Raw genomic sequence first — 27,612 nt, 5'->3', positions numbered from 1 at the left:
ATCCTACGCTTGCTCCCGGCTCCACGCTGAAACTCCTCTGGGCAGAATGAATCCCCCCTCCTCGTTTTTTCCCAGTGCATGTTACACCACACCAGTGATACACTGCTCATTCAAAGCCGATGAGACCCTCATTTAAGGGACTGGAATGTCTCAGTGCCTAGCAAAACTCAATATGGAATGAGTGAATAGTCACAAATAGTTTCACATAGTTATACAGCTGCACAGTCTACCTAAACACTGAGTTCAGCTCAGAGCAAAAGTCCTAAGCAAGAGCAAGACCCTGTCTCTACCAAAAATAGAAAAAAATTAGCTGGGTGTGGTGGTACACACCTGTAGTCCCAGCTACTCGGAAGGCTGAGGCAGGAGGATCACTTGACCAGGAGTTTGAGGTTGCACTGAGCTATGATGACACCACTGCACTCTACCCAGGGTGATGGAGTGAGACTCTTGTCTCAGCAAAAAAAAAAAAAAAGTAGAGCAAAAGTGTGAAATGAAGTTGTTCTAGGAATCCCATCCTCTTCTTTCAGGACCCATGTCATAGCCCCTTAATCAGGGTCAAAAGGGTACATATTCTCAATCAATTTGTATCTCTTTCTTCTCAATAATACAGCTCTTATTCTAGCTCCACAGGGGCCTCATTAGTGGCCAGGTGATACTAATGCTAGTGTTCCTGAAGATAAAAGATGAGGATCGCCCATTGCCTTACACATCACAGCTGTGGCTCTGTGGATCTTTGGGGAGATGCTTGGCAGAGTAAAATGTTAGTTTACTCTCCATATTCTGGTGAACACAGCCGAATTCAGAATTTTTTAAAAAAATATTTTTCCTATGTTTTGTGTTGCTCAGTGATGACAAGTATAGATTTTTTTTTTAAAAAAGTAGATTTTTATCAATAATTGTATACACCTAGTTCCAAGTAGATGGAAAAACACTTTTTCTGACTCATGACAAAACCAGTGGGTCAGCTTCTTAAGCATCGAAACAGGAATCCATAGTGTAACATTTTCAAACAAAAGTTCATTTTTTGGACTCTGAACCAAGACATTTTACCTAGCCAAGAATGTAGCTGAGTCACAATAATGCTTTGTATTTATAGACTATGTTCTTAAGATGCTTAACATGCCTTAGCAACACATCCACATGGGTCCTTGTAGGGAGCCATGACTGGGATGTCATTTTTTTATTAAATGATGGAAAAACAGCCATTGAGCATTGGGAATGTAGACACTATGCTATATACTTTAAATATTTAATACATCATCTCATTTAGTCTACACAATAGCACTGCAAGATGGGTATTACCATTTCCATTTTGCAGGTTAGGAAACTGTAACTCTTGAAGGATAATTGACTTTTTCTACAATTCTGGAGCTATTAAGTGGCAACTTAGTAGTTGTAAATAGTAGCTAGTAAGTAGTAGTAAGTAGCTGGCAGTAAGTAGTAGCTACTAAGTAGTAACTTAGAAATCCAAACCACATTGACTAGAAAGACAGCAGACCTATTCAACATGGGCATACAGAAATTCACCATTTCAAGAAATACATGGGCATTTGAGTCTGGGCGCGGAGCAAGATGGCCGAATAGAAACTTCCAGCAATTGTCCTTCTGCATGAACACCTAATTCAACAACTATCCACACAAGCGAGCACCTTCAGAATAACCAAAAACCAGGTGAGTGATCAGACCACCTGGTTTTAACATTATACCAAGGAAGGAGGCACTGAAGAGGGCAGGAAAGATGACCTTGCGTTGCCTACACCAGCCCATCCCCTGGCACAGGGAAGCACAGCACAGGGCAGAATTCTGCTGCTGTCCACAGAGGGAGCATTTTGACCAGCCCAGCCAAAGGGAAATCCTCCCACCTAAGTCCTCCCCCGACCCTCAAGTCCGAGTTCCCACTAGCCCCACTGCTGGCAGACAAAGAGCAGCCTGGGGCCTGGACTAAATTCATAAGGCAGTGGGGCCACAAGGGCTGCAGTCCTCCGGCAATTCCTGTGGCCGTGCTGGCTCAGAGCCAGTGGACTTGGGGTGCACACGACCCAGGGAGACACCAGCAGATGGGACCATGAGGATGCTCAGGGAGCTGTGCATCGGAATTAGTCAGTCTCAACGTTTTCTCTGAGGGGCATCCCACCTGCTTATGTTCTGGCATGCGGTAGTAGAAGAGAGCTACAAGGAGGGTGTCCAGCCATGTGCTTGTCCTGGGACCTCCACAGGCTACACCAAGACAGGACCAAGACATCCTCCCCCTGTGATGAACTTGCTCACCGAACTACATCAGAGCAGCTACTCCAAAGTGACGGGGTCATCCATCCCATCTTGTTGATGCTAAATTGCACCATGGCCACTCTCATGAGGACTCTCATCCCAGATACGATGCAAATAATCATGCAATGTGAAATCCTCCTATTTCTGTTTTGAATCTTGGTGTAAATGAGTTTTAGCCCTTTTCCAGGGGAACAAGTTTAGATTAGAGGTGAAAGGAGGCATCTGGAGACCCCGGGAGGGATATGAAAGGAAGTTATGTGTGATGTGCATGCTAAGGTTAAAAAAATGTTTCCTCTTTACAATTTTCCAAACTGAACAAGGCTTTTGGTAAAAAATCACTCAATACACGGCTAAATCTGAAGGAAAAGAACAATGATTCAAATAAGCTTATTTTTAAGCAATGATCTTTTGTGCCTATACCTGCATGGACATTTAACTAAAATCTCCTATTTTATGTTAACTCCTACTGATGCATTTGGAGGTAGAATAAGCTCATTATCTTTTAAAGTGGATGTTTAAAGGCTTTTCCTTCTGTTCAAACCACTCTCTTTTTCTGCCTACTGTTCACTGAGGCATCATTTCTTCTGTGACAGACCTATGGAGTCTAAGTGATTAATTAGAGGAGTCAATGCAAGTCTGGCATAGTCTACGCGCTCAGTAAATGTTAGCAATTCATTTCACCTGGTTTGAGGAGGCATCAAAATTGACTTACACGTGAAAACTAGGTGAACGATCGTAGTTTTGTGTGTAAGTAGACCAAAATGAAGACAATAAGCAGAAAACAGTGCAATTTTGTGGTAGTGATGAACAAAGTTCCTCAGGACATAAGTTTTCTAAAGATCTAAAGCAAAGTCACTGGTAGGGATATTAGGAAGTATACTAACTGGTTCGGTATTAGGATTTACTTTATAGTGTAGATTACGTTTCCTGTTCATTTTCCCACTAGATGCAGCTACCTGGAGATGCTGCCATGAGAGGGCCAGCTTTCTTTATGACTTGGTATTTAATACAGCTCTATGGAATTTCATAATCACAGAGACTTTGTTTCTCACTCTTAAGAGAGAAATTTCCCTTTATTCCTGAAAAGATTTATTTTAGGAAATGTGATGCAATTCTACAAGAACCTTGAAAGGTCTTTTAAAAAATATTGATCATCTGTGTTTCTTGGTGACATGTGGGTGAAATTTTGATATGAACAGTAAATTGACAATGTCTCATGGATTGAGCAAAACCAGAAACTATTCCTCTTACCTTTATTTTCTTTGCTATCCCTCTTTCGAGATGAGTGGGTTTATCATTCCAGAAGGGTTGTACAAACCTTCTTACATGGTCTACTTTTATGCCTTTTCATCACAGGAGTCATTTTATCGGACAGTGGTCCTGGCAAACTGTCACACCCAGTTATTCCCTATAGCATCACTATGCTGACTCTTTTTGCTCAAACACCAAATTTTGCCAAATGTCAGCACCCTCTTCCACTTGCTACCCCAGGTTGGGGGCCATCTAATTTTTCATTCAGGCTACAAAAGTTGGCAACCCCAGTGGTGTCACACCTAATAAAATACCAGATTTAAAATGCCATTGAGCAAATGAAAATACCTACCTCTCTTGTAGAATAAGTTTGTTCTCTTTCTTCCAGAAGTCTTTAAAGTCAGAGCTGAATTCATGCCAGATACTGAAGAAAACATTTGGGGACACCTCCTTCTCTCCAAGTTTTGGTTTCATGAAGAAATAGGCTACAGTCTCCAAAAAGCTGTCAAATCACACATACACACACACACACACACACACACACACACAAAAACATAAAAGCTATGATTATTTTCCAGTATGGGATATTCTCCATCCAAATGCTGATTTCATTCATGCACAATTATTATGATCGAGAGGGCTTAAACTTTGTAGGCACCAACAGTAGTTCTCTTATGGTTTCATGTGAGAGTTTTGAATATAGGTAGTAGCAGCTGACAAGAATCCTCTATACTGATAACTACACTTGGTCCAATTCCATTTTCAAAATTAATCACTATATGTCTGACATATTTCAGAAATGAACCTGTCAACAAAATGGGACACATTGGAAGTAGGGGGCCTAAACTTTTTTCTAAACTCTAAACAAATGAAATATCAGTTGTGTGTCCCCAAACTAATACATATTCTATATTTATATTATATTACATATATACTATAAGTCTTTCTAAATTGCTGGGAGGTAAAAAGTAAGAGTCCCAGGAGACACTGACAGTCTCCAATCAGAGAGCTTGGTGCCATCACTGAGGAGAGACCAATATGGCAGCCAGCACTGTGACAGTAGACCGCTCACAGTCAGGCTCCAGAAGAGGTTGCTTCATATCATAGCTGCACGGAGCACAGAAGAGTTTCAAAAGGATTATTCAACAAAGAACACACAACTAGTAAACGGTAGGTTTCTTACTTAACAAAAGTCTTCTAGTCCCTGAAAAGAAGCCCAACCGATACAGCAAATAATGCCATGGTGAAGGAACCTAGCCTACAAGTCAGAGCAAGGTCAGAGATGCTGCAAACAGGGGTAGCGTGCAAATAAATACCCCTTGTCTTTTTTTTTTTTCCCCTCACTTTGGCCTAGGGCCAACATTATTTCTGCTACACAAAAACTCAAGTTTGATTTATTCTGGAGTAGAAATTTCTAAGGCAACTTGATTTTGCCCAATGACTAAAAATATTTGTATATACCTACACACACTAACACACAAATTTACACGTATCTCTGTGTGGATTTGGCTTGTCTAGTAGCTGATTTCAAATCCCTACCATGAAAAATAATATGAGCGTTAAAAAATGACATCATTATGGTGAGTTTGCTCAGAAATTAAAGGAGACTGAGAATCACACATAAAAACATTCACAGCTACCCCTGATGACGGGTTACCAATGTGTGACTAACCTGCTTTGTTTTGAAACTTGCCTTACGCCTGTTTCTGAACAGCAAAATTCTCAGAGATACCAGCTTTTAGGTTCCAGGGAAAGATGACAAAGCTGATTTAACCAAATGTGTGGATTTCAGGAATTATATTTTTTTCCCTAGTTAGCCTCCTTGGAGAAATGACACAGTATAGTCAATTAATCTGGAGAAAGAGTCAGGCTGTGAAGTGGATATGGTATGTGAGAATTTGGCTGCCACAAGCTATGATAATGACATTAGAATGCGTTTGGCAGAATGTGTGGATGGTGTTAGGACTGCCCGGAGAGTCGATGGCAGGGAGCACAAGTAGTCAAAGACATATCTGGATCACATTTTGTTAAAACTGATAAAGTACACACATAGATCCCTCCTGGGAAAACTGGTTATTTTCCTTATATGTCTAAACAGTATTTGAGACCTGTTAGGCTAAAATTAGGTCTCAAATCTTTGACTACCAATTTATTCTTTTTCATCATTTCTGTGGTCCTCATACTTCATAAAGTTGTTACTGAGCAAGCCAGTCTGTTTGGGTAGCCATAGCTAAGTTGTAATAGCTGGGTCATCCATTCAGCTGTCTCAGAACATTTTGAAAATTTTAACATGAGGCTCCATGGTATAAAGGAAAGAATATAGGATTTAGAATGAGAAGACATCAAATCCTGAGTCTGTGACTAGCTATATGAGCAAACCATTTAATATCATCATGCACCAGGCTTTTCATCTTTGAAATAGAGATTATCATAAACAACAGTTTTGAAATCCAATGGGAAAAATGAATTTCCAAAGCGTTTGTGAATGTTTTACACAAATTTATTTTATTTATTGACTTTTGTTTTTTATTTTGTTTCACATTTATTTATTTATTTTTTTAGAGACCAAGGTCTATATTGCCCAGGTTGGTCTCAGACTCCTGGCTTCTAGCCATCTTCTTGCCTCAGCCTCCCTAGTAGCAGAAGAATTATCTGAGGATCATGAATGCTGTCTCAATTGCACTCGATCACCCCACTCCCTAGAATAAAGCACTTTCAAAAAATAACCAAGCAAATAATAGGGCAATAAGTTTATCAAGGTACCTCGTATATTAGAGGCATTTTCGGTTATGTAATCCTGCCCAGCATTAGGTAGCCTTCAGCTAATTCAAACTTACATAATACAAAAGATACCCATTTGGGTGGTGGGTGGTCGGGATAGGTTCCATCCTTTCTGAATTACCTCCTTTATCTAAATCTGAAACTAGGAGGGTCCCATCCACTATATAACAATACAGGATCACTAAAGAGGACAGGCATCTTACCTGGGACCTTCCTCACTACACAGGCTGTATTCTATGAGACTCCCTCAAAATGACCCTGGCACATGAAAAGCAAGTGACAAAAAGAAGTGGAGTTATATCATAAGAAAATGCAGTAATCACAGTAAGAGACAACTCCAGAGGCCAATGAACAATCAAGAACCTCCTGATCCGGATTCTTAAATGGCCCTTCCTGGACAAGGTTAGCACCACACTTCTGTTGCTACAAACATCAGATGATACAAATATACTTCTCTGCAATGGGATCAAAGCAGAGAGAAGCAACAGGAGAACTCCTCTAAAAGCAAAAGCACCCTCAAATTACAAAGAGGTATTTCTGAAAAGTGTCAAGGCCAATCTGAGAACTGCAGCTGAAACTGGAAGCGGTTTTACACACTCTAACATGTGGAAGAGAAGAAAGGAGCTGGCAACTTCTGAAAGGACTGGGAGTAGTCTGGGCTATTTGACCTCTTAGTTACTACCCCAAGAGAAACTCCCTTTTAGGGCAAAGCTCTGCATTGAGAAAAAATGTTGAGAGTGAATTCAAATTGTGCAGGATAAACTCAAGAACAAAGGAAATAAAAAATGCAGGTAAAATACATTTACCATTGTGCAAAAGCAACAAAAAAGAAAACTTTAGATCAGTGAAGCTAGAAAAATTATCCTCATGCATCTATCCCTCTGAAAAGGTCAGTAAAACTAATTCCATGTAAAAATGAGGATGAGAAGAATATTGCCATGGAAAAAGAATATGCCATCAAACTGTAATTGTAGCAAAGTTGTCATGGTTCTATTTATTATTAGCATAGACTTCAAGACAAAGAACATCACCGGAGTGTCATTTCACAATGATAAAATATCAAAATCATCAAGAAGACATAATAATCCTAAATGTATATGTACCTAATGAAGTTTCAAAATTTATGAAGCAAAAAATGCAGAACTAAAAGGAAAAGTGACAAAAACACAATCAAATTGGATATTTTAATACCTCTTTCACAGTAATTGAGAGAACTAGATAAAATTATCACTAAATATATAGAATATTTGAATATTGTCAACAAATTGACCTAATTAGCATCACAGAACAATCAAGGGTAGAATATACAAGAGCACATGAAATATTCATCAACATAGACCATATGCTAAGTCATAAAACAAATCTCAATAAATTTCAAAGGGCTGAAATTATCCCGAGTATGTTTCCTGAGCATAGTGATATTAAATTATGAAAGAACAAAAATAATATCTAGGAAATCTCCAATTTGGAAATGAAGTAAAACTATGATAAATAACCCATGGGTCAAAAAAGAAATCCTAAAAGAAATAAGAAAATATTTCAAACTAAATAAAAATGAAGACATGAAATATCAAAATGTGTGGGATGCTGATAACACAGTACTTAGAAATTTGGAGCTTTAAAATGCCTGTATTAAAAAGAAAGGTATAAAATCAATGATGTAGGCATCCAACACAAGCAACTGTAAGCCAGGTGTTGTGGCTCATGCCTGTAGTCCCAGCTACTTGGGAGACTGAGGCGGGAGGATGGCTTCAGGCCAGGAGTTTGAGACCTACCTGGTCTCATCATCCATATACACCTCAACACTCTACATCAGAAGACGACAGAGTGACATATTTAAGACACTAAAGACAGAAAGTGTGAGCCGAGTATTTAATATCCAACCAAACTGACTGTCCATGAATATAAAGGACACAGGAAAACTGTTTTCAGTAAGAAAGAACTCAAGGAATATTGTTCTTATGACCAACCCATTATCAAGAAATCTACTGGAGGATGAGCTTCAAAAAGATAAATAAAATGGCAGTAGAGACGCTGACAGAAAGACTGCCAAGTCAGGATTCTCAGCATGGGAAAAGGACATAGAACGTGGAATCTCACAGAATGCTGCCCTGAATTTGAACTGCAAGTACTAGTATGAAGTAACAATGTATTTTAATTCTAGCTCTGTCCACTGAAAAGTCTAGTCACAATACTAATCAACTGCAAAAACAATATGAGAATCTAGATTGTGATTTCCAAAGACCATTTCAAATAACAGAACCTGAGCTGCTTGGAGAAATGGATTAATTCAGGCATGGAGAAAAAATATACAAAATGAACCTGGAGTGTCTTATCAAAGAAGACAGCAGGGGAGGTCATGTCGAAAGAACTTGAGGTGAACTTAAAGGTGGAACATGTCAGTATGTCAGTAACAACAATAACTTCGAAGGACTGAAACACATCAGATATGTCTAATTCCATCAGCTCATTACGATATTTAAGGAAAAAAAAGGATTTGTTCACTGTTGGAAGATGCTAGAGATATAACTCATCATTTTGAAAACTGGTAAACTAAGAGAAAGAATCACACATTTCCTATATAGGAAGCATACCATTGAATAACTCTATGCAAAATGAGGAATGATTTTCTTTAAAAAAAAAGTGTTACCATTTTACAAACCATAATGAATTAATGCATCTAGATGCCGATTGTCAAAGGCTGGTAACATCACAAAAACAGACAACTAAATATGTCATGCTTCTTCTTGGTGGAACACACCATACCACTTATAAAGTAATTTTGCCAAAGTATTCAAACTTGTAATTGATCAAGTGTCTAGAGCTAACTAACAATAGAGGACATAGGATCATAAACTACAGCACTAAGATAGAATCAGGAAAACCCATACTGTGGAGAAACTCTACAGGACATATGATCTAGTTTCTTCAACAACTAAATTTCAAAGGGGAAAAAGTGTTGCAGGGAAATCTATTATAGAAACTTAAGAGATACCATGTAATTATAATGGTCAGAATTTCTCTACATCCTGTTCTAACAAACTAACAAAATAAAATCAGTTATATATAAACTAATTGGACTTTTGAACAGTGACTGGGTATTTGTTGATAATTAGGGCAATATTTTTTTTAGGAGTGAAACTGGTGGTGGCTATGCTTTTTTTAAAAAAAAAGGGTATCTGGTATCTTTCAGAGAAACATGCTAAGATGCATATGAATGAAATTATGTCTGTTGGGGATTTGCTTCAAAAATAATATGGGAGGAAGCAAGCAGTAGGTATATAGAGATAAAACCAAACTGTTGAAGTTGGAAGATGGATGCATGGAAGATCATTGTACTATTTTGTTTACCTTTGCACATCTTTTATCTTTTCCATAATAAAATAATAATTTTAAAAATCAGAAATGCATACACATACAATGTGAGTACAAAGAAATAATGGCTATATGTGTCTTTTAAAATGGCATTCTAGAAATATTTTTAAGAGGGTATAATATTGCTTTAAAGATCTCCATTGGATATTGTTTTTGTCTATGAGTTACGTTCTACAGATAGTAAAAATAGACAGATTTGGTTCCTTTGTTTGAAAAGGGGCCACACCACAAACTGAGAATGATTTTATATTCTTTTAAACTTCTCATCTGTTTTTAAGGCAAATGTGTCTGGGAAATGTGCACATAAAGAATGACTCAAAACTTGGTTTTTATTATAACCGAAGGAGGTGTTAGTCATTATCCTAAAATAGTATTTTCTTGCCACAAGTGATGATCTCTATGGGGAAGCATGTTCTCCGCAAATGAAATACTATTTAAACAGCATATTGTCAGTTATTACCATCAGTTATTTCCCATCTGTGAATGGGATTTACTTCAGGTTGAGTATATCATAAAACCTTGAATTGAACCCCAACAATTTTGGTGGTACTTTGTCGCAGTCCTGGAAGAGGGCCCCGCTGCTTTTCCCTAATTTGTCAGGGAGCAGGTAGTCCCTATTTGCCAGGCACTGCACATGGCAGAGCAAAGACAAAGCAAAATGCAATCTCTGTTCAATGACTTTCTTGAAAAACATTTCCACTGGGTTAACAAATCAAAGAGCCAAGGCACAGGACAGAGCATTTGCCATTTCCTGCCTCAGGTCCATGAGCTGGCAAATGCTCACTGGTGCTCTAAGATCTGGGTCACTCTCTCAACACTTTCTCTGCTACCAAATATTTGCTTCAAGAACGGTAAACCCTTTTGTGATAATGTTCAGAAAATGACAGCATCTCCCAATCTTTATTCTTCAACAATCTGAAGCATATCTAAAACAACTTTTTGATGTGCAGCTCCAGGAATGATTCTGATTACAAGAAAAAAAAAAAAAAACATTCACAAAAGCAATCAGGGGTGAGTAATTTAAAGATGGGCTGATCAGCAGAATCATCCATGGTTTTACTTTACTTTTTATTAGCTGATGCCAGAGAGATTTCTCGCTGCAACTAGAGTAGTGATATTACACCTTTTACCTACTACTCTCTTGCTCGCCTCGACCTGGCCTCACAGAGCATGACATGATGCCGCTCTTGTTCTTTTATGCACCTGGAATGCTCTTCACCCAGGGTCCACGTGGCTGTCTCTCTCACCTGTTCAGATCTTTGCTCAGCGAGATCCTTATGGAAAGCCAAAGCTGCAGCCCCCCGAATATTCCGTATTTTTTTCCACAGCACTCACGACCATCAGAAATACGAGATATCTTGTATACTTGTTAACTGTCAGTCTCCCTCCACTAGAATTTAATCTCTATACGGGATTTTTACCTTTTATGTTCACTGCTTTAGCCGCAGTGCCTAAACACCACCTGGCACCCAGAGTTGTTTGATAAATATTTCCTTAAAGAATGATCCTCTGCTGAACAAGTGGCCCAGGGGGTGGGGAACCTGCAGCCTTCTGATTTCAAGATTGTTCTTTTTTTTAGCACCAAAAGGGGCAAGAAAAGCTTCATCTTTCTCCACTGCACCCCTTTTAATAAAAGGATTTGTTCTGTAAAATTTGGATTCAGTCAAAAGGCCACACTCAAGGATCCAGAAAGACACACGTGGCCCCAAAGCCACAGGTTCCCCACCCTCATCAGACCAAGATTCAGTTCTCACTCCACCCAGAGTGGACCTTTGTTGACGTAACTTGTTTGAGCTTTGTTCCCGCATTTGTAAAAGGAGAATGACAGCATTTCCTACCTAATTCGATCCTTGTGAGGATTAAATGAGATCAAGTATGTAATGGGCTTTATTGGATTGCCAGGGACACAGTAAGATCTACAAGTGAGAGTCCTGTTATCACTGTAGCAGCCAGCAGGAAAGAGTCTTTGTTAGCCTTCCTGGTGTATTCAGAGTGAAATAAGACTGGGAACAACTTCTTCACATAGAGAAGTTAAGGAGAGCGATTCCTTTCTCTCATTCCCATACCCCCACATAATTATGACTATACACACGGCATTTATATAAATTAAAACTGATGTCAGTATGTCTGGTCTCCCAGGGGAGAGCAAGCCAATGCCAGGGTGGAGCAACCACCCTTACCTACTCATCTATACAGTTTATCCCCCTTGGCTCAGAAGAAAGTTTGTAGCAGCTCCAGCCAAGAGGATTTCTTACTTCATTTGTGTAGGAAAAATTATATATGCTTTTCCCCTGGAATCATGTAAAAGATGTGCCATAAGAAATTATGTTCTTTAGCTTGACTGTACTTCACATGAATTTATTTCGTATTTCATGACCTATCGTTTATGCACATACGTACATACACACATACAGAGCTTCCTGGTACCTAGTTAACAGACATATCATAGTCAACAGCTAAGCAAAGAGACTTGATGAAAGAAGCAAATCCATTTAATTTAAGCTCCCCTTCCTCCTACCACAAATATAGCTGTAGTTGTCATTGAAGCTAATATCGCAATTCAGATCTGAGTTGTTGTTCTCATGTTCTTTTGAGTCCCCAAGCTCTGTGCAGACAGGAATAGGTCATTTATTAATTTATACTCCCTCTAATGCTAATGCCAACAAGCTTTGGGACCAAAGTCCTCCCTCTCTGGCTCAATTGCCAACGTGGCACTTCAGGCTATTTTGAGACACTGTTATGTTTGTATTGGGGGGTAGACGTGAAGGATCTGATGAGGTTGTTTCTTATACACCAGTCTATGATTGGACTGGCCTTTTGGCAAGTCAGCAAGTCAGTCCTGACCCAGTCTAAGTAGACCTGGGAGTCTGCCTTTGGTTCTTCTGTGACTTTCCCTCTTACTTTCTTGTCCTTTGGGAGTACGGCAAAAAGGCCAGATACTAAATGAGAGTTTATACACACAATGAGAATAGCACATGTATGACTCAATTTAGTCCATATAGGCAGAACCAAGAACATAAAGCGTCTTGGTATTAAATGCAAGGCCAAGAGAGCATACCAGTCTAAACGAACTGCCAAGGATCATCATCATAAATCTTCCCTTGCTTTTGCTTTTTTTATTGTGCAATGTTGGATTTTGTAATATTATTCTTCAGAACAAACTAAAATCTCAAGAGGAAGATCTATTTTCAGTTGAAGCCTTCCACAAGTAACTGCAATTTTTGGAATCCTAAATCATCATCTTCATTTCCATCTCCTTTCTCCACCCCCCATAGGAACTTACATGAAGTGTAACAAATTTTATTATTCCAATAAGGAAGAAAAAAATCCCCTTTCATTTATTATTAAAAGGCCTTTGAGAAATCTTCCATATCTTCTAAAAAGCACAAAGAATGCTCTTATCCCAATTATTTTGCTCCAGGCAATGGAAAATCGGCATTCAGAATGGTAAGAGGATAAACTGATATTTCTTTTCTCTTAAACTGAAAAACTGTGGTATTTTCATCTTCAGGGGAACTGTGATCTCAAGCAGCCAAATGCTTTTAGAAAAAAAGGTAATTAAACACCAGAATAAGTATCAGCTCAGACAAAAGAGGGAAGAGAAGCTTGAAAATCCAAGTGACACATTTCCAGGCACTGACTGGTGCTGAGGGACAATGTAAGTTGAGACCCATGCTAATCCCAAAGATCAACAACTAAGAAAAGGCCCTAAAACCAGGAATCAGACGATAACCATGGTCAAAATATATTTTTGTCTTAGATCTACTGCAATAAGACAAAAAAGGAAATAAAAGGTAGATAGATTGGAAAGTAAGAAATAAAACCATTTTTATTTGCAGATTAATATATCTATGTAGAAAATGCCAAACAATCTACAAAATAACTCCCAAACTAATAAACAAATATAGCAAGTTTGCAGGATACAATTCAACAAACAAAACTCAACAGCTTTCCTATATATCAGATATGAATGATTATAATTTGAAATTAAAAATATATATATATATACATAGGTTATGGATAAAATGGATTTGGTGTGAGTTTGGGAGATGGCCAGAAACTCCCAATTCTTGTCTTGGGAAAACTATAAAACTCTGATGAAAGAAATCAAAGAACCACCAAATAAATGGAGAGATATTCCATGTTCATGGATAGGAAAACTCAACATTGTCAAGATGTCAGTTGTTTCCAACTTAATCTATTGATTCAACACAATCCAATCTAATTCCTAGCAAGTTATTTTGTAGATACTGACAATTGATTACATAGTTTATATTGAAAAGGAAAAGACCTAGAATAGCCCACACCATACAGAAGAAGAACAATGTTGGAGGACTGACACCACCTAACTTCAAAAGTTACTATAAAGCTATAGTAATCACGACAGCATGGCATTGGCAAAAGAATAGACACATAGATCAATGAAAAAGAGTAGAGTACCCAGTAAACTTACACAAATACAGTCAATGGTATTTGATTTTTGACAAAGGATCAAAGACAACTCAAAGGAGAAAGGTCTTTTCAATGAATGGCATTGGAAAATTGGGATGTCCATCTTAAAAAAAAATGAAACTAAACATAGATATTATAGCTCTCATCTTTCACAAAAATGAAAAAATAGGAAAGACCTGAAATATTGGTCACCAACTTGTGGAACAGTGTTAATAAAATGTAAATAATTTGAAGGTGTTACTTTATTTGGAAAGGGGCAAAGATATTAAATAAAGGAATATTGTTAATTTAAAGGTAGCTATTAAAAATAAAAGAAACAAAATGTACCATTTCCCTGGCAGTATGCACCTTTCAGATCTCCTGGGTTTCCAACTGCAGAATAAAGAAGTTGACCTGAGGGCCTTGGCTGCTATGCTCTGAAGCCCATCACATCATTTGCACAGAGGCCCAGGTTTGCTTCAGACTAGTGAGTGAGCATCAAAGATACTGATGCAGGTGAAATCCTAGGAGACACAAGACCCTTCTAAAGAATGAAGCTGGCTCAAGGACTTCCCTTTGGCTTTGCCAAAACTTTTTTATAACTGCACTGCAGTCTAAGACTTTTCTCACCCAGCCTTCCTTCCTTCCCCCTCTTCCATGGATGTTGGACCTGCATCAGGTCTAACAGCTGTCCCAGCTTCCTCTGGCTTCTTTCCTGTTTTTCCCCAAAAAATCCATTCTTGGCACTTGCTTCTTAGAGAACCTGAACTAACAGCAAGACCACAAGTAGTCTTAGAAAACACAGGCAATGAGATGGAGTTCTAGATCAGGTTTACTGACCAGCCTCCTGTCTCAAAAACTGCAAAGAATTAACTCTCATGCAGACAGTCTTCTTTTACGTAATCTTTATATAATTAAGAAAGGAAGAAAGAAAAAAGAGACAACTTTGAAAATCCCTTACGTTTGGAAACTTCAAAACCCACTTCTACATAACTCCTGGGCCAATTAAGTCCTAATAGAAAATCCTCAGTGAAAGAACTACTACAGAGTGTTCATCAGCAAGAAGAAAAGTTAATCCAGAAGGGTCTAGGAAGAGTGGTAAAAAGACAAATTCATTAAGTATAGTTTTATTTAATAAAACTTGAATTCTTAAATGATCATTGATTTTTGAGCCTAAAAACTGGCAACAGAGTAGGAGACTAGGATACAAGGCGGAGACCAGATGCAGGGGCTTACAGAGTGGGTACGGATGTTAAAGAAAACCCTCAATCAGAAGTTAACTAGAGGGGCTGATAACTTCAGGCAAGAACCAGTTTCAATTGGCTTGTCAGCTATCTCTACTACCTTACATGAACTTTGGTTACTTATAATATCATCTACATTGTGGTTTTAAAATTTCTCTGCCCTTGAAATCACCATGACAGTTCTGAAACAACCACGTAAAGTATGAAAATGGGAGGGAACCCAATTCTAGGAATTATTACCCAAATTCTTATTAATAGTAAAAGCCAACCCCTTAGCCTTGAATATTCTTCCCTTCAATTAGTAAGACTTCAAAAGACTCATAACCACTTCCTCCCTGCAGCCTCTCTCTTTCCAGCCTGTCTGCTCCCCCGCACCACCTCTGCCCCCAGTGTACTTTTACTTTCAATAAAAAGCTGTTGCTTGCTTGGCTTATGTGGTACATCCTGAAATTCTTTTCTCCAGACCATAACAAAGAATTTGGACAAATCTCTACTTGGAGGCCAGCAACAGTGACTAAAACTTGCGATAACAAGGAAATTAGGACAAAGTATTCCTTAGATTGCCTGGGAGGAGCAATATAATAATAAGTGACTTTAGTCTTTGTTAGAAAACTTATGTTTTAAGGGTAACTGCTAACAAACTGGAAATAAAAATCTACAAAGTCCAGTCCAGCAAAGGGTCAAAAAGGGGAGAATAAAGAAAACTTTCTCATCTAGTAGGAGACTGGAAAGAAAAATAAAAAAAGCAAAGAAAAAAAAAAGCACACTTGAGTATATACTAAGTTGGTAGCAATAAATCAAAGTATGTCAACAGTCGTAATAAATATAAAAGAATTTAAAACAACCATTAAGGAAAATCTAACAGAATGGATATTAAAATAAAAATTCAGATAAATGCTGTTTAGAAAAGACATGTCTAAACCAAAATAGCCCAAACAAAAATAAACAGATGGAAAACACATACTAGGGAAACATTTTTTAAAAAGCTGGTGAAAAAATATAAATCGATAGAGAATTACTAGGCAAAGAGCATCACTAGCAATAAAGAGGGATGTTGTATAATGATAAAAAAGAACATTCCCTCAAGAGATTAAAAGCCATATAGTTTTAAAACAAATAGTTTAAATTCTTCACAGAATTAAAAAACTGAAAATTCCACAATTATAGTGGGAGGTTATAATGCAGCCTTCTACAAATCAGTAATGATGTAGATTTGAAATTTATGATTAATAAATTTTATTTTAAAAATATGCTGTATTTCACTAATTTCACATGCCATGGATTTAGAAATAGCATTATTTTATACACCACTAAGAAAAAGTCTTAATAGAAGAGTTCCTCCCTAAACACACACTTATCATAAACTGAGATACTAAAGGACTCATGTAAAAATAAATGAAAAAGAATTGCCTATGGGGAAAGGGATGGCAAGGAAACTTACTTGTCTCAACTCTGACAAGGGCAGACAGATGAAATAAACAAGTCACATGGGAATCATGCAGGTTTTCCATTTGAATTCACACTACCAGGCCTCATAAAGAACAAAACAAAACAGTCCCTTAAGCTAAAGCAGAGAATTTAATTAAAGTGGTTTCAGGTCGGCAGTGCCCTCAGTTCAATGACTTAAAATCAGGCCACTTCAATGATAAGGTGCCGTCCACTGTCAGACGTATGCCAGTTTCAGAGACATTACAACGTGAGAAAATGTGCAGCTGAGAACTGATTAGTCATAGAATCATACACACAACAAATTGATTCTTTTCAAGGAAATATGAATATTCATTAAACAGACTCCACACAGTACCCAAAAGGAAGTCACGATGAATTTTAAAGAGTTGGTATCACATAGATTAAGTTTTTTGACTGCAGTGCAATTAACTGGAAATCAATTGGGACATAATTACAAACAAAACCAACAAATGAAATCCCTACATTTGAAACAGACATAATGAATATACACATAAATAACTCAGTGCTTAAAGAGGAAATATCAAATTATAACTAAATGGCTATAAAATATATTTTATAATTTCAAACTACTTGGATATAGTTAAAGTAGACTTTAAATGCAAAACTATAGCTGTACACATACGATTTTTTTAAAAAGGAAAATTAAAAAAAATACATTATGCACACAACTGACAAAGCCAGAAAGAGTAAATAGGTTAGAAAGAGAGTATATAGAACTATATAAATGTGTGAAATGGAAAGCCAACAAATAAACCAAAAAACAGAAGAACAGAGAGATAATCAACAAACCAAAGCATCTGGTTCTTTCAAAAGACTAATAAAACAGACAAACTTCCTAAAAGACCGGCCATGAAAACAGAAAAGGGGGCACAGTAACAGTAGCACCAAAAAGGGCCATAAGAGCAGGTGGAGTGAGGAGAAGGATGACTATAAAGAGGAGAGAGAACAAACAGGCAAGAAACTGCTTTTTGTTTCTCTTCTTTGTTGTTTAAGTGGTTTTTCTATAACAATAACAAAACAAACATATGGATGGTTATAAGGGAGAGGTTGAAATCGGAATGGAAAAGGATCCAGAGGAGATATCTTAGGGGAGGAGTTACTTCCCCCAGACTGGGGGAAGAAGAGAAGACAGGTGCATGCAGTAGTTGTCTAACACACAGAAGGAGGAAGGGGCTCCAGTCTGGTGGATTTACTCTATGAAACTGGAGGTGAGCAGGAAGAGTTGAGTGAGAGATGCAAAGAGGGAGAACAGAAGTTGGAGACAGCCGGAGCAGTTGTGAAACAAGAATATTTGGGGTGAAGGTATTTCCCTGGAGGGAACGTATTTGACATTGTTGTGTCTAAGTTGAAGTTGGTAGTGTTTTGAGGACAAAGATGTACCTTAAACTTTGGAGCTCTTATAGCAGCTATCACATCCTCACCTATATTAACCACTCAATTTATATCTATTGCTGTGCACTGTGAACTTGAAGCCTACTTCTAATTAAATGGTTGTCATCACTATCTTATAGGCATGGCATACCTAACGCTTTCCTTAGAGGCTAAGTATCTAAGATGTTCACAGTATTGATAGCACACAGAGTGGAGATGCTACATACTACAAGAATCATTATATACATAAGATAGATTACCCAGGTCAGGTGGAGCCGTGAGTGTTAACGGCAGTTTTCCAAGTCATTTTTTCAGAACAGGGTGCTCTGAGGTCAAGGCTATATAAATTCTGTTATGCTGCATCAATGTTACAGCTGTTTCTCAGGGAGATGATAGTGTTTCTAATGCCAGACTTTATTTTTAGATGTCATTTTCAGAAAGATGTATAGATCTATACTAAATAATCAAGTTCTTCTGATATATAACAGATTTCCCGCTAGTCTCACAAATCTTCACTGCTATAGGTGGGCTCCACTTTTAGATGGGAAGCCCTCTGAACACAGAGTCAACATAGTAGGATTTTATAAGTTTACAAATACTTTTTCGTTACTTATATTTAAACTTTCACCAACATAATTAAAGGCAAAACCCACATACATTTACTTGTAAATAATATCAGAATAAGTATCTCATAATTTATATGTCACCAGACAATTTACAAAGTATTTTAACATATATTGCTAGTTTTATCTTTACACAGTTATTGGGTATAGGAAGGGGAGGAACATGATAACAAAAACAGACTATCTGGCAGAATTGGATAGCAGCAAAACATCCCTACAAACACCAGCATTTCATTAACTTTGGCTTTAAAATTTCATAATTGAATTCCAGGATTGCACAATAGACTACTATGTGAGTAACATTCGACTTTTAAGGAGATCTGAATTCCATTCTTGGCTCTATGCTACCTCACTCCCTGATACTGGCAAAGTATTAATAATTTAACAGAAGTGAGATTCTCTCTCTCCACTTCTTCATCTGCAAAATAGGCACTAAGAATTACCTGATTCATTCATCCTAAGAATATTAGGATATTCTTAACCGGCTGGCTAAGGTCTCCCAAAGCCCTTCCACCCCTCATCTTAGATATAGATACAATAAGCACAGAAGACACAATCTTAACTTCTGTGACATTAACGATTAGAACTATGACAAAGCTCACTTTCACAGGTAGTAGGACTCGTCATAAACAAGTTGACAAAAACCTAAATGTCACCCTGAGATAAATTCAGAGATGTGAGGCTGGAAAAAGAAAATAATCATCATCAAATAATATTTGGCATTTTAAAAATGTACTTTTAGTGCTTGGATAAACCTCTGCTTCACGAGCCCAACAGTATTTGTAAGATATTCCTGGCATGTTGAAAACTGCATAGCATCGCCATACTGAGTGGAATACCTTTCTTGTAAGAGTGAGCGAGGAGCCTCATGGCAGTTGTTGAGGTGGACAACAAGCACTGCCACAGAAGTATTTGCAACCTAATTAGATTCTTTGGCAACCTAACATTTTTCAAGACAATAATGTAGTTTAAGTAAGATAATTCCATTTCTAGTCCAAATACACAGGGCCTATCTCTTATGATTTCTGAACAACAAAAAAAGTCACCACTGAGACACCACTGTAAGGTAATATTATATAAGCCACTGGGTAACGTTGATAGCCCTCCTATATTCTGTTGTTCCTGAAGATACCTCTTTATTTCTTCGATTATCTGTTCTCCTATTCTTTCTCAACCAGAGGAAATACGCCCTTGTCCCAGTATAAACGCAAGTCACGGTCGCTATTAGGCATTCCTAAGCCAGTCAAAGCCATCGTATCTCAGAGGCCAAGGTGCAGGAGCTGAGCTACGGCATTTCCTGACGGGCTGGTCGACCTACTGGCACTACCCATTAAAATAACTCTGCCCAGGAAGCTCTCCAGTTCTCATGCAACTCCCATGAACCTTCAGCCTACCCTTCCTCACTGAGAAGCATGCTTGTTTTCCTAAGAACAACCCCTTCCAAGCCCAAATCCCCTTCTTCTCCTTGTGCCTATGTCCCTGTGAATTGGAGTTCCATAAAAACCGCCACTGACTAGCTCTACCAACTCCCTTAAGCCTTCTGGAGACCTGTTTATTGAGAGGGATGGATATCTGTATGCCACACCTTCTTTCTCTATTATGTTTATTTGCTACTTTTTCTTAATCAAAGCATAGCTTTCAATAGACAAAACTATGTCCCCCATAATGCTCTCCCCTGGAATCCTTCCGTTTCCCTGTCTCCTGCCCTCCCAAATTCAGAATATCAAGGAAGGGAGCCTCCCTTGGTCTTCTCCTCCAGTGCCCTTCTCAACTGCCGTTTCCCCATAATTGTGCCACGCCTGGTTTTGAAGTTTCTGACATCACTTACACTTACTCAACTCTTCCCGTGATTCTAACTTCCTCACAACTGCTAGTAACTACATCATCACTTTCTTGTGTTTTATGACTGTAATAATTATCTATCCTAAAATACAGATTCTCTATGGTTATGGCCTTTATATACCTAGATCTTCATGTGTAGCAACCAAAAGTCATTTCAAGAAATGGACCACCCATGTCCCTCTATATTCCACCCAGTCTCTCTCCTTCTGTCCCTGTCCAAATTTCTGATAAAAGTAGCTAACCCTCAAAATTTCCACTTCCTTATTGTCTTCCGTCCCCTGCAATACAGCTTCTGATCTAATTATTCAAATTGGGGTCAAAATTCAAACAAAATAGTTTGTGATAAGGGTGCATGCACATTGCCTTCCCACTACTAAAACAAATTAACATTTTGTCTTTAGGTATAAATCATAGTAGTTCTTAAGCTTTTCTGCTACCTTTGGTTTACCTAGACTTCTGTAATACGACACTACCCTATTTTTCTTCTTTTCACTTTGAACTGGCTTCCCTCTCCATTGTGTGATCCTTTTCCTCTAGTGGCAACTCAAATGTGGTATTTCTCAAGGCTTTGGTCTTAGGCCACTGATATCTGTGGACACCATCTCCCAGGGTGATGGCACGCACTCTCGTAATTTTTGCTTCCTCCCGTTTATGCTGATGGCGTAGAAAGTTCAATTGCCTACCATGCCACACCCTTGAGATTCAGACTCAAACACTGAACCAAATACTCAGCATTTCTACATTTGGCTTATACACATTCCAAACTTCTCATCTTATCCTTATTTCAGTTTTAGAAACACTACCTTAACCTCCCACATCCGAAACCTGAGGATCATCTGAGAATGACATCAGAACAGAAGGATATGAGACACCAAACAGAAAAAACTTTCCAGCAGAGTAACTAAAAAGGCACACACCAATGCCCATGATGTGTGCTTTCACCCCAAGAACAGAGAGAACATTAAGTGCTTCTAAGAGGAAAAAAGAGGTCAAACACAAGGATGTCAGTCAGAATGCCATTAGACTTCTTAAAAACAACTCTGATGAACTGCTATTGAATTATCCTGGATGGAGCTAGAGTCCATTCTTCTAAGTGAAGTATCGCAAGAATGGAAAAGCAAACACCACATGTAGTCACCATTAAATTGGTACTAATTGATCAACACTAATGTGCACATATGGAAGTAACATTCATAGGGTGTTGGGCAGGTGGGAGGGGGAGGAAGGGATGCGTAAATCCACACCTAAGGAATGCAGTGTGTGCTGTCTGGGGTATGGGCGTGCTTTTTGGGCAGTGCAAAGGCAATTTATGTAACCAAAGCATTTGTACCCCTATAATATTCTGAAATAAGAAATAAAAAATCAATTAATTTTTTTTTTTAAAAAGCAACTCTGAAGACTAGAGGATAATAATGAAGTAATGTCTTCAATTCTCTAAGGGGAAATAATTTTCAAGTAGGATTCTATATCTACATCAACTACCAATTAAGTGTGAGGGAAGAATAAATTTTTGAGAACTTGCATGTCTGAAAATATTATATATATTTATATTACTTTTTTCCTAGACTACCTTCCTAATTAAAAATTGCAATACAAATATGTTAGGAGATTGAAGAAGAAGAAATAGGATAGGATCTAAGCAAGAGTTAAAAGCACATCCATCATTATCGTAAGTTAATAGATAATGGCTAACTTAATAAATAATGAAATAGTACTATAAGTACATTACTGAAAAACATGGTAGAAAATATTGGTGGAAACAGCTGAGAGAAATGGGAGAGAGAACAGGGATGGGTCGGGCAGAAGGCTGCTGCTTTTTGTTACAAGCCTTGTGGTACTAATTGACTTCTTCAGCTATGTCTAAACTTATAACTTTGAGAGAAATAAAAATGAATACAAATTGAGATGAACTAGAGAAGGCAACATATGTGTGAAAAAACATGAGGATAACAACAAGCTGGGGAAACTTTCCTAAATGGACTTCACTGCTGTGTTTCCTCTGCAACTTGTCACGCAAGGAAAGACCAACAGATGATGAATCACTCAGAAATAAGTGACAGAAACAGAAATAAATGTTAAATACCCTGTGGCTATGATACTGGAAAGCTCCCCATTCTAAATCCTATAAAATTTTCCAATATTTCCTTCCAGTTACAGTTTCAATTTTAACATTTATTTCCTTAATCTTTTTGAAATTTATCTGGCTGATGACCTGAGGTAAAAATCCAGAAATCTAGAACTGCTTTGAACAGAACTTCATCATCTTAAGGTTGATTTTGCCCTTCCGAATGTCAAAACTTGGCTTCAATTATTTCAAATTATCTTAATTTTGCTGCTGTCACTGTCATTGATTTATCCACTGAGGAATCTCAAGCAAAAGACCTTACCAATGGTATTTTGCTTCCTGATCTGGGACTTGAATTCATGTCTTAGGATGGAATTAAAAAATTATCAAAGAAAAAAATGCTAGTATCTTTTCACACCTATTTTTATACCAGCTAACGACATTATTTTTTTTCTGATTTATATACTATTACCTGGGAGATATTCCATCTTCTACTCACTGTGCTGTAATCTTATAATTAACCTTGCTGAATTTACTCAGCATCAGATACTAAGCATTATAGCTGAAATAAGCTACCAAGTTTTGAATTTGGACATTTAATTTTAAAATTAGTTTTTTTTTGGTTAAAATAGTATTTAAGTGGGTAGTTATTTATGGTTACTGATTTTTAAAGTATTTTAATATAAAAATTCATAGATATTCATTTCCTCACACTCCTAGTACATTTTGACCCTGAAATACACAAATTATTAAAAAAAGCCACTAATTCAATATAATATTTACTGACTGTAGATTTAGCAATAAAGATGCTTATTACTATTTAACATCTTACTACTTGTTTTCCTTGTTATCTGGGCATGTCTATTAAAATACAACACAGGATAACTTATGGAGTTTATACAAATACTACAGTGCTATAACTATGTGTGTACATGTTACTGGAAAGGACAGGGAAGAGATGCCCTCCAAGTACTTATATTAGGAATTCAAACCTTATAATTTATTAAAACAGAATTTAAAATTTTCTATACTACTATTTATGAAAAGCACTTTTAACACTATGTAAAATGTCTTATGCAAATATATACCCTAAGTATAGATACTGCTTTAAAAAATGAAGTTGAAATTCTATAATCTCACATTTGAGAACATGGCTTAGCCACTTAAATAGCAGAGTTGATAAAACACATATTTCAAATAAAGTTGAGAGGTTTGAAATATTATCTTAATTTATCCTTATCTCATCAGGCACATATGGGATGTGACTAAACGGGAAAAGGAAAGATAAGTTGTATAAGTTTTGAAAAATATGAGAACATTTTATAGTCATAAATCAGGATAGAAATTAAAGGCCCTTAACACAGATTTTAAAAACGTGTCAACCTACACTGCACTGTATTTTTCCGAAGATATTGCTGGAGAATCTGAGAGCTTTCAAGAGAAGCACAAGAATCTTGAGTTTTATTTTTTTTTCTCTTTTGATTATACCTGTACTTTGAGTATAGCTTGAATATTATGACAATAATTTTATGGTTCTTATTTTTAATGAATCTATATTTTAGGTTCTCTGAATAAATGACTACCAAGCACCTATCCTACCAATATTCGACCATGCTTTCAACTGTCATTGAATACTTGAAACAAAAATCATCTTTAAATTAGTAAAGTCTAAGTTCCAGGTTATAAAAGAAGAACTTGGGATATGACAGTTTATTGGCTAGTCACTGATAGCACCCTAGAATAAAACAAAGGGCGGGGGGAGGGGAGTAGCTACTACAATGTCTTTATCATGTCTCTAATTCCCTCCCTCCCCATTTTTTACTTTTTACTAAAATTATCTAATCTCTGTTGTTCTTATTGCCTTTTTCATCCTCTGTTCTCTTTCTGGTAGATTCTTAGACTCTAAGTAAGTCAAGAGCCTTTGGCCTAGTTTCTCATACATTAGACCAATTCTGAAAACTATGTCAAATATTCCCAATCTATTTAACTTAATTACAATGTTCTCAAATCAATTAATCTTGATCAATGCATGAATTTTTCTAGGAAAAATTCACAATTTATTGCTAACAATGTTAACAAATAAAAACTACAAAAAAGACTTCATGAACTATTTTGTAAGAATATATTTTCATAACATTTAAAATAACCCCCCGTCACTTTGGCAACTGTTTTAGTGGGTTAACTAATATACAATAGGGCTTGGCAATTTTCTAGAAGTAGCACGCAAATTCTACATCTGTTCATGTTAATCTAGGGTTTCCTGTGACAGTAATAACCTTTCTTTTTCAAAAATCAGTATAGATGCAAGTTTCTATGCCATAGTATTATCAGAGGGATTAGAATATATTTTCGTTGCAAACATGCTAATGTTTCTCCTTAAGAGACTCTGTGACCAGGAGTGGGGGTGTGACCTTGGTCTCACCCAGATGGGCTGATGTTGTTTGGGGGAGGAAGCAGGAGAGGAGCTATGGAAAACCTTGAACTTTTGAAACATATTGCTATTTGAATCAAAGTAGAAAAATGCATATCCTTTAGGGGAAATAATATGAATTTATCGTGCACTTATTGTACGTTGAATTACTGTGTTAAATAAAATATTTACATGATCACATTGAATTCTCACAACAAAGGAAGGAAACTGGAGTAGAAAAATTAATTAGCCTGCTATAGACCTGGACATAGCTGCCATCTTCCTCCTCGACGCTCTCTACAGATGCATGATTTCCACGGTGCGAGACTGAAGCAGTTATTTCCCTCCTCCGACTCTGATTACCAGTTTGACAGTTTAGTGTAGCCATAATTTCTAAAACTCCAAGTCCATAACAACATTGCCTTTCGAGACAAATGGTGAGCAAATCAGTCAAAAATATTCTTCATGCTACTTTTAAAGTTTACCCACTTCTGATAAATATAATATTCAGCAACAGAAAATGAAATGATAAAAGAGTTTATGATATAAAAGTTCTCACAATGAAAAAAAATTCAACTTACAAAAGGTCACTCAATATATACAAAAACATCTCTTTTCAAGATGGCTACATCTATAAGCCATGGTGTTCCACTAGCCCTTTCCTTCTTCCAAAAAAGTCAATGTGCCATTTTTTTTTTTTCCCTTACATTGACTTTAGAAAACTTGCCTCACCCATAGCCCAGGCTGGGATAACTGGTGTCTCTGATGAGCTCATGTTGCCTGTCGAGGAGTCAACTAGATTCACCCCTTTGAGAATTCGCGATAAAACTCACAGAGAAAATTCAGACTTGAGTCATTAGTGGCAGGACACCGTGATAAACATCAAGTACAAATGATATCAAGCAATTATACTGTGCTTACCCTGTGCCAGGCACTGTTCTATTATCCTTATTTTAGAAAAGAGAAAATGGAGGTACAGAGAGTTTCAATAACTTCCCCAAAGTAAAAGAGGGAGGTGGGGGGGGGTTAAAACCAGAATTTGAACTCCAGATTGTTTCCCAGAGCTGGATCCTAACCATAGCATCCTGACTTTACACTTTACCGTGACAGAGACCCTGTGCTTGGGGCTGCCTCATCCACCCGCCTCCCTCCTGAGGCTACAAAACTGCTTTGCATTCTAGAGGCCTCTGAGAAATAAAATGCCTTTTGGAGTATCACTTAATTTAATGTGGCTCTTTGTAACCACATGAGACCTTCTAAGGGACACTCTTTTAAAGCTGAATTCTAATTTGCCTCATAAAATGTGTATGTAGATAAAATCACCTATAACTGCTTCACTTTCTCATGTTTTCATTCTCTCCAAAAAAAAATCTTTTCCTTCCTCTGACAGTGATCTTAGATTATATTTATTTAACTAGTTTTTCTGGAATATCTTCTGTACTTGAAGCATGTTTTCTCAAGTTGTACAATGCTAATGAATTTGAATCATGTTACTATGGTTAAATATACCTGAAGCCTCAATTATTAACCCTTACCCTTTCTATTAATACTATTTTTAAAAAATATAGAACAGTGGACAAAATAGCATATCCTTTCTTTCTTGCATTATCTTCTTCCTCTCTACGCTCTACACTACAGACATTTCAAGAACACAGTGATTGAGAATCCCCAGTAAACATGTCGTGATTTCATTATTCTTGTTTTTGTTTTTGGGGGACAAAAGTTTAGGAGTCCTAACTTTCATTAATGGGGAGAAGAATGTAGCTTCTGGAGACAGTTTATTCTACTCTAAGCCAAAATATATTTTTAAATATTCAGGTGGGAAAGATCTTCCCAACTTTATACAACAAAAAAGCTACCATTTTTACAACAAAACTTTTTAAAAGGCCAAACATTCTTTGATGTTTTCCTTTTATTTATCAACCCAATCTGCACAAAAACATATTAAAACTCTCTGAAGCAGAAAGTCCTAAAGTCCTTCTGTTCTAAATACACTAAAGCTAACAAACAAGAACATTTCAGGAGACCCCACCACCTCAGAATAGTCCTTTTATAACTTTCAAAGGCCAGAAAATCTGCAAAAGGTGTCACAGATTCCCACACTGTTAAAAGTCACCAGATTTCCTAAAAATCTAGATAATGCAGCCACAGAAGAAAACCCATCTGTACAAAGAAAAGTGCTGTATCCAAAACTTACCACCGTAAATCTTCCGGCAGGCTCAGAAGTAGTTAACTAAGAAACCCAAATTGGGAAATTAAAAACTCCACCGTTGTTTTACATTATCAATAATGTTAAGGGAATGATGTCATTGTTTGGGGCTTTTGCAAAGACATTCCATGTCACTTCAGTTTTAATACCAGGCTGGAGCCTGCCTGGTCGGCCAGCACAAGCCAGATAAACACAGACCTGTAGTCTTTCTATTCATCTCTGGATAGTTACTCAGAAAGATTCTGGAAAATATGCCTATTATGAACTAAACA

At 37.3% G+C, this 27,612-nt stretch overlaps 1 protein-coding gene across 1 annotated transcript in view; it reads right to left on the bottom strand.

Moving 5' to 3' along the window:
* Positions 1-27,612, bottom strand: part of FMN2 (formin 2) — a 343,234-nt gene that overhangs the window by 24,021 nt on the left and 291,601 nt on the right. The window contains 1 exon segment of the mRNA XM_012644334.1: positions 3,872-4,021. Coding sequence (XP_012499788.1) covers positions 3,872-4,021 — 150 coding nt within the window.

This window comes from Propithecus coquereli, unplaced genomic scaffold, assembly GCF_000956105.1.
Source record: "Propithecus coquereli isolate 6110/MARCELLA unplaced genomic scaffold, Pcoq_1.0 Scaffold210, whole genome shotgun sequence".
Classification (NCBI taxonomy): Eukaryota; Metazoa; Chordata; class Mammalia; order Primates; family Indriidae; genus Propithecus; species Propithecus coquereli.
This window is presented reverse-complemented; position numbering and strand designations above follow the sequence as displayed.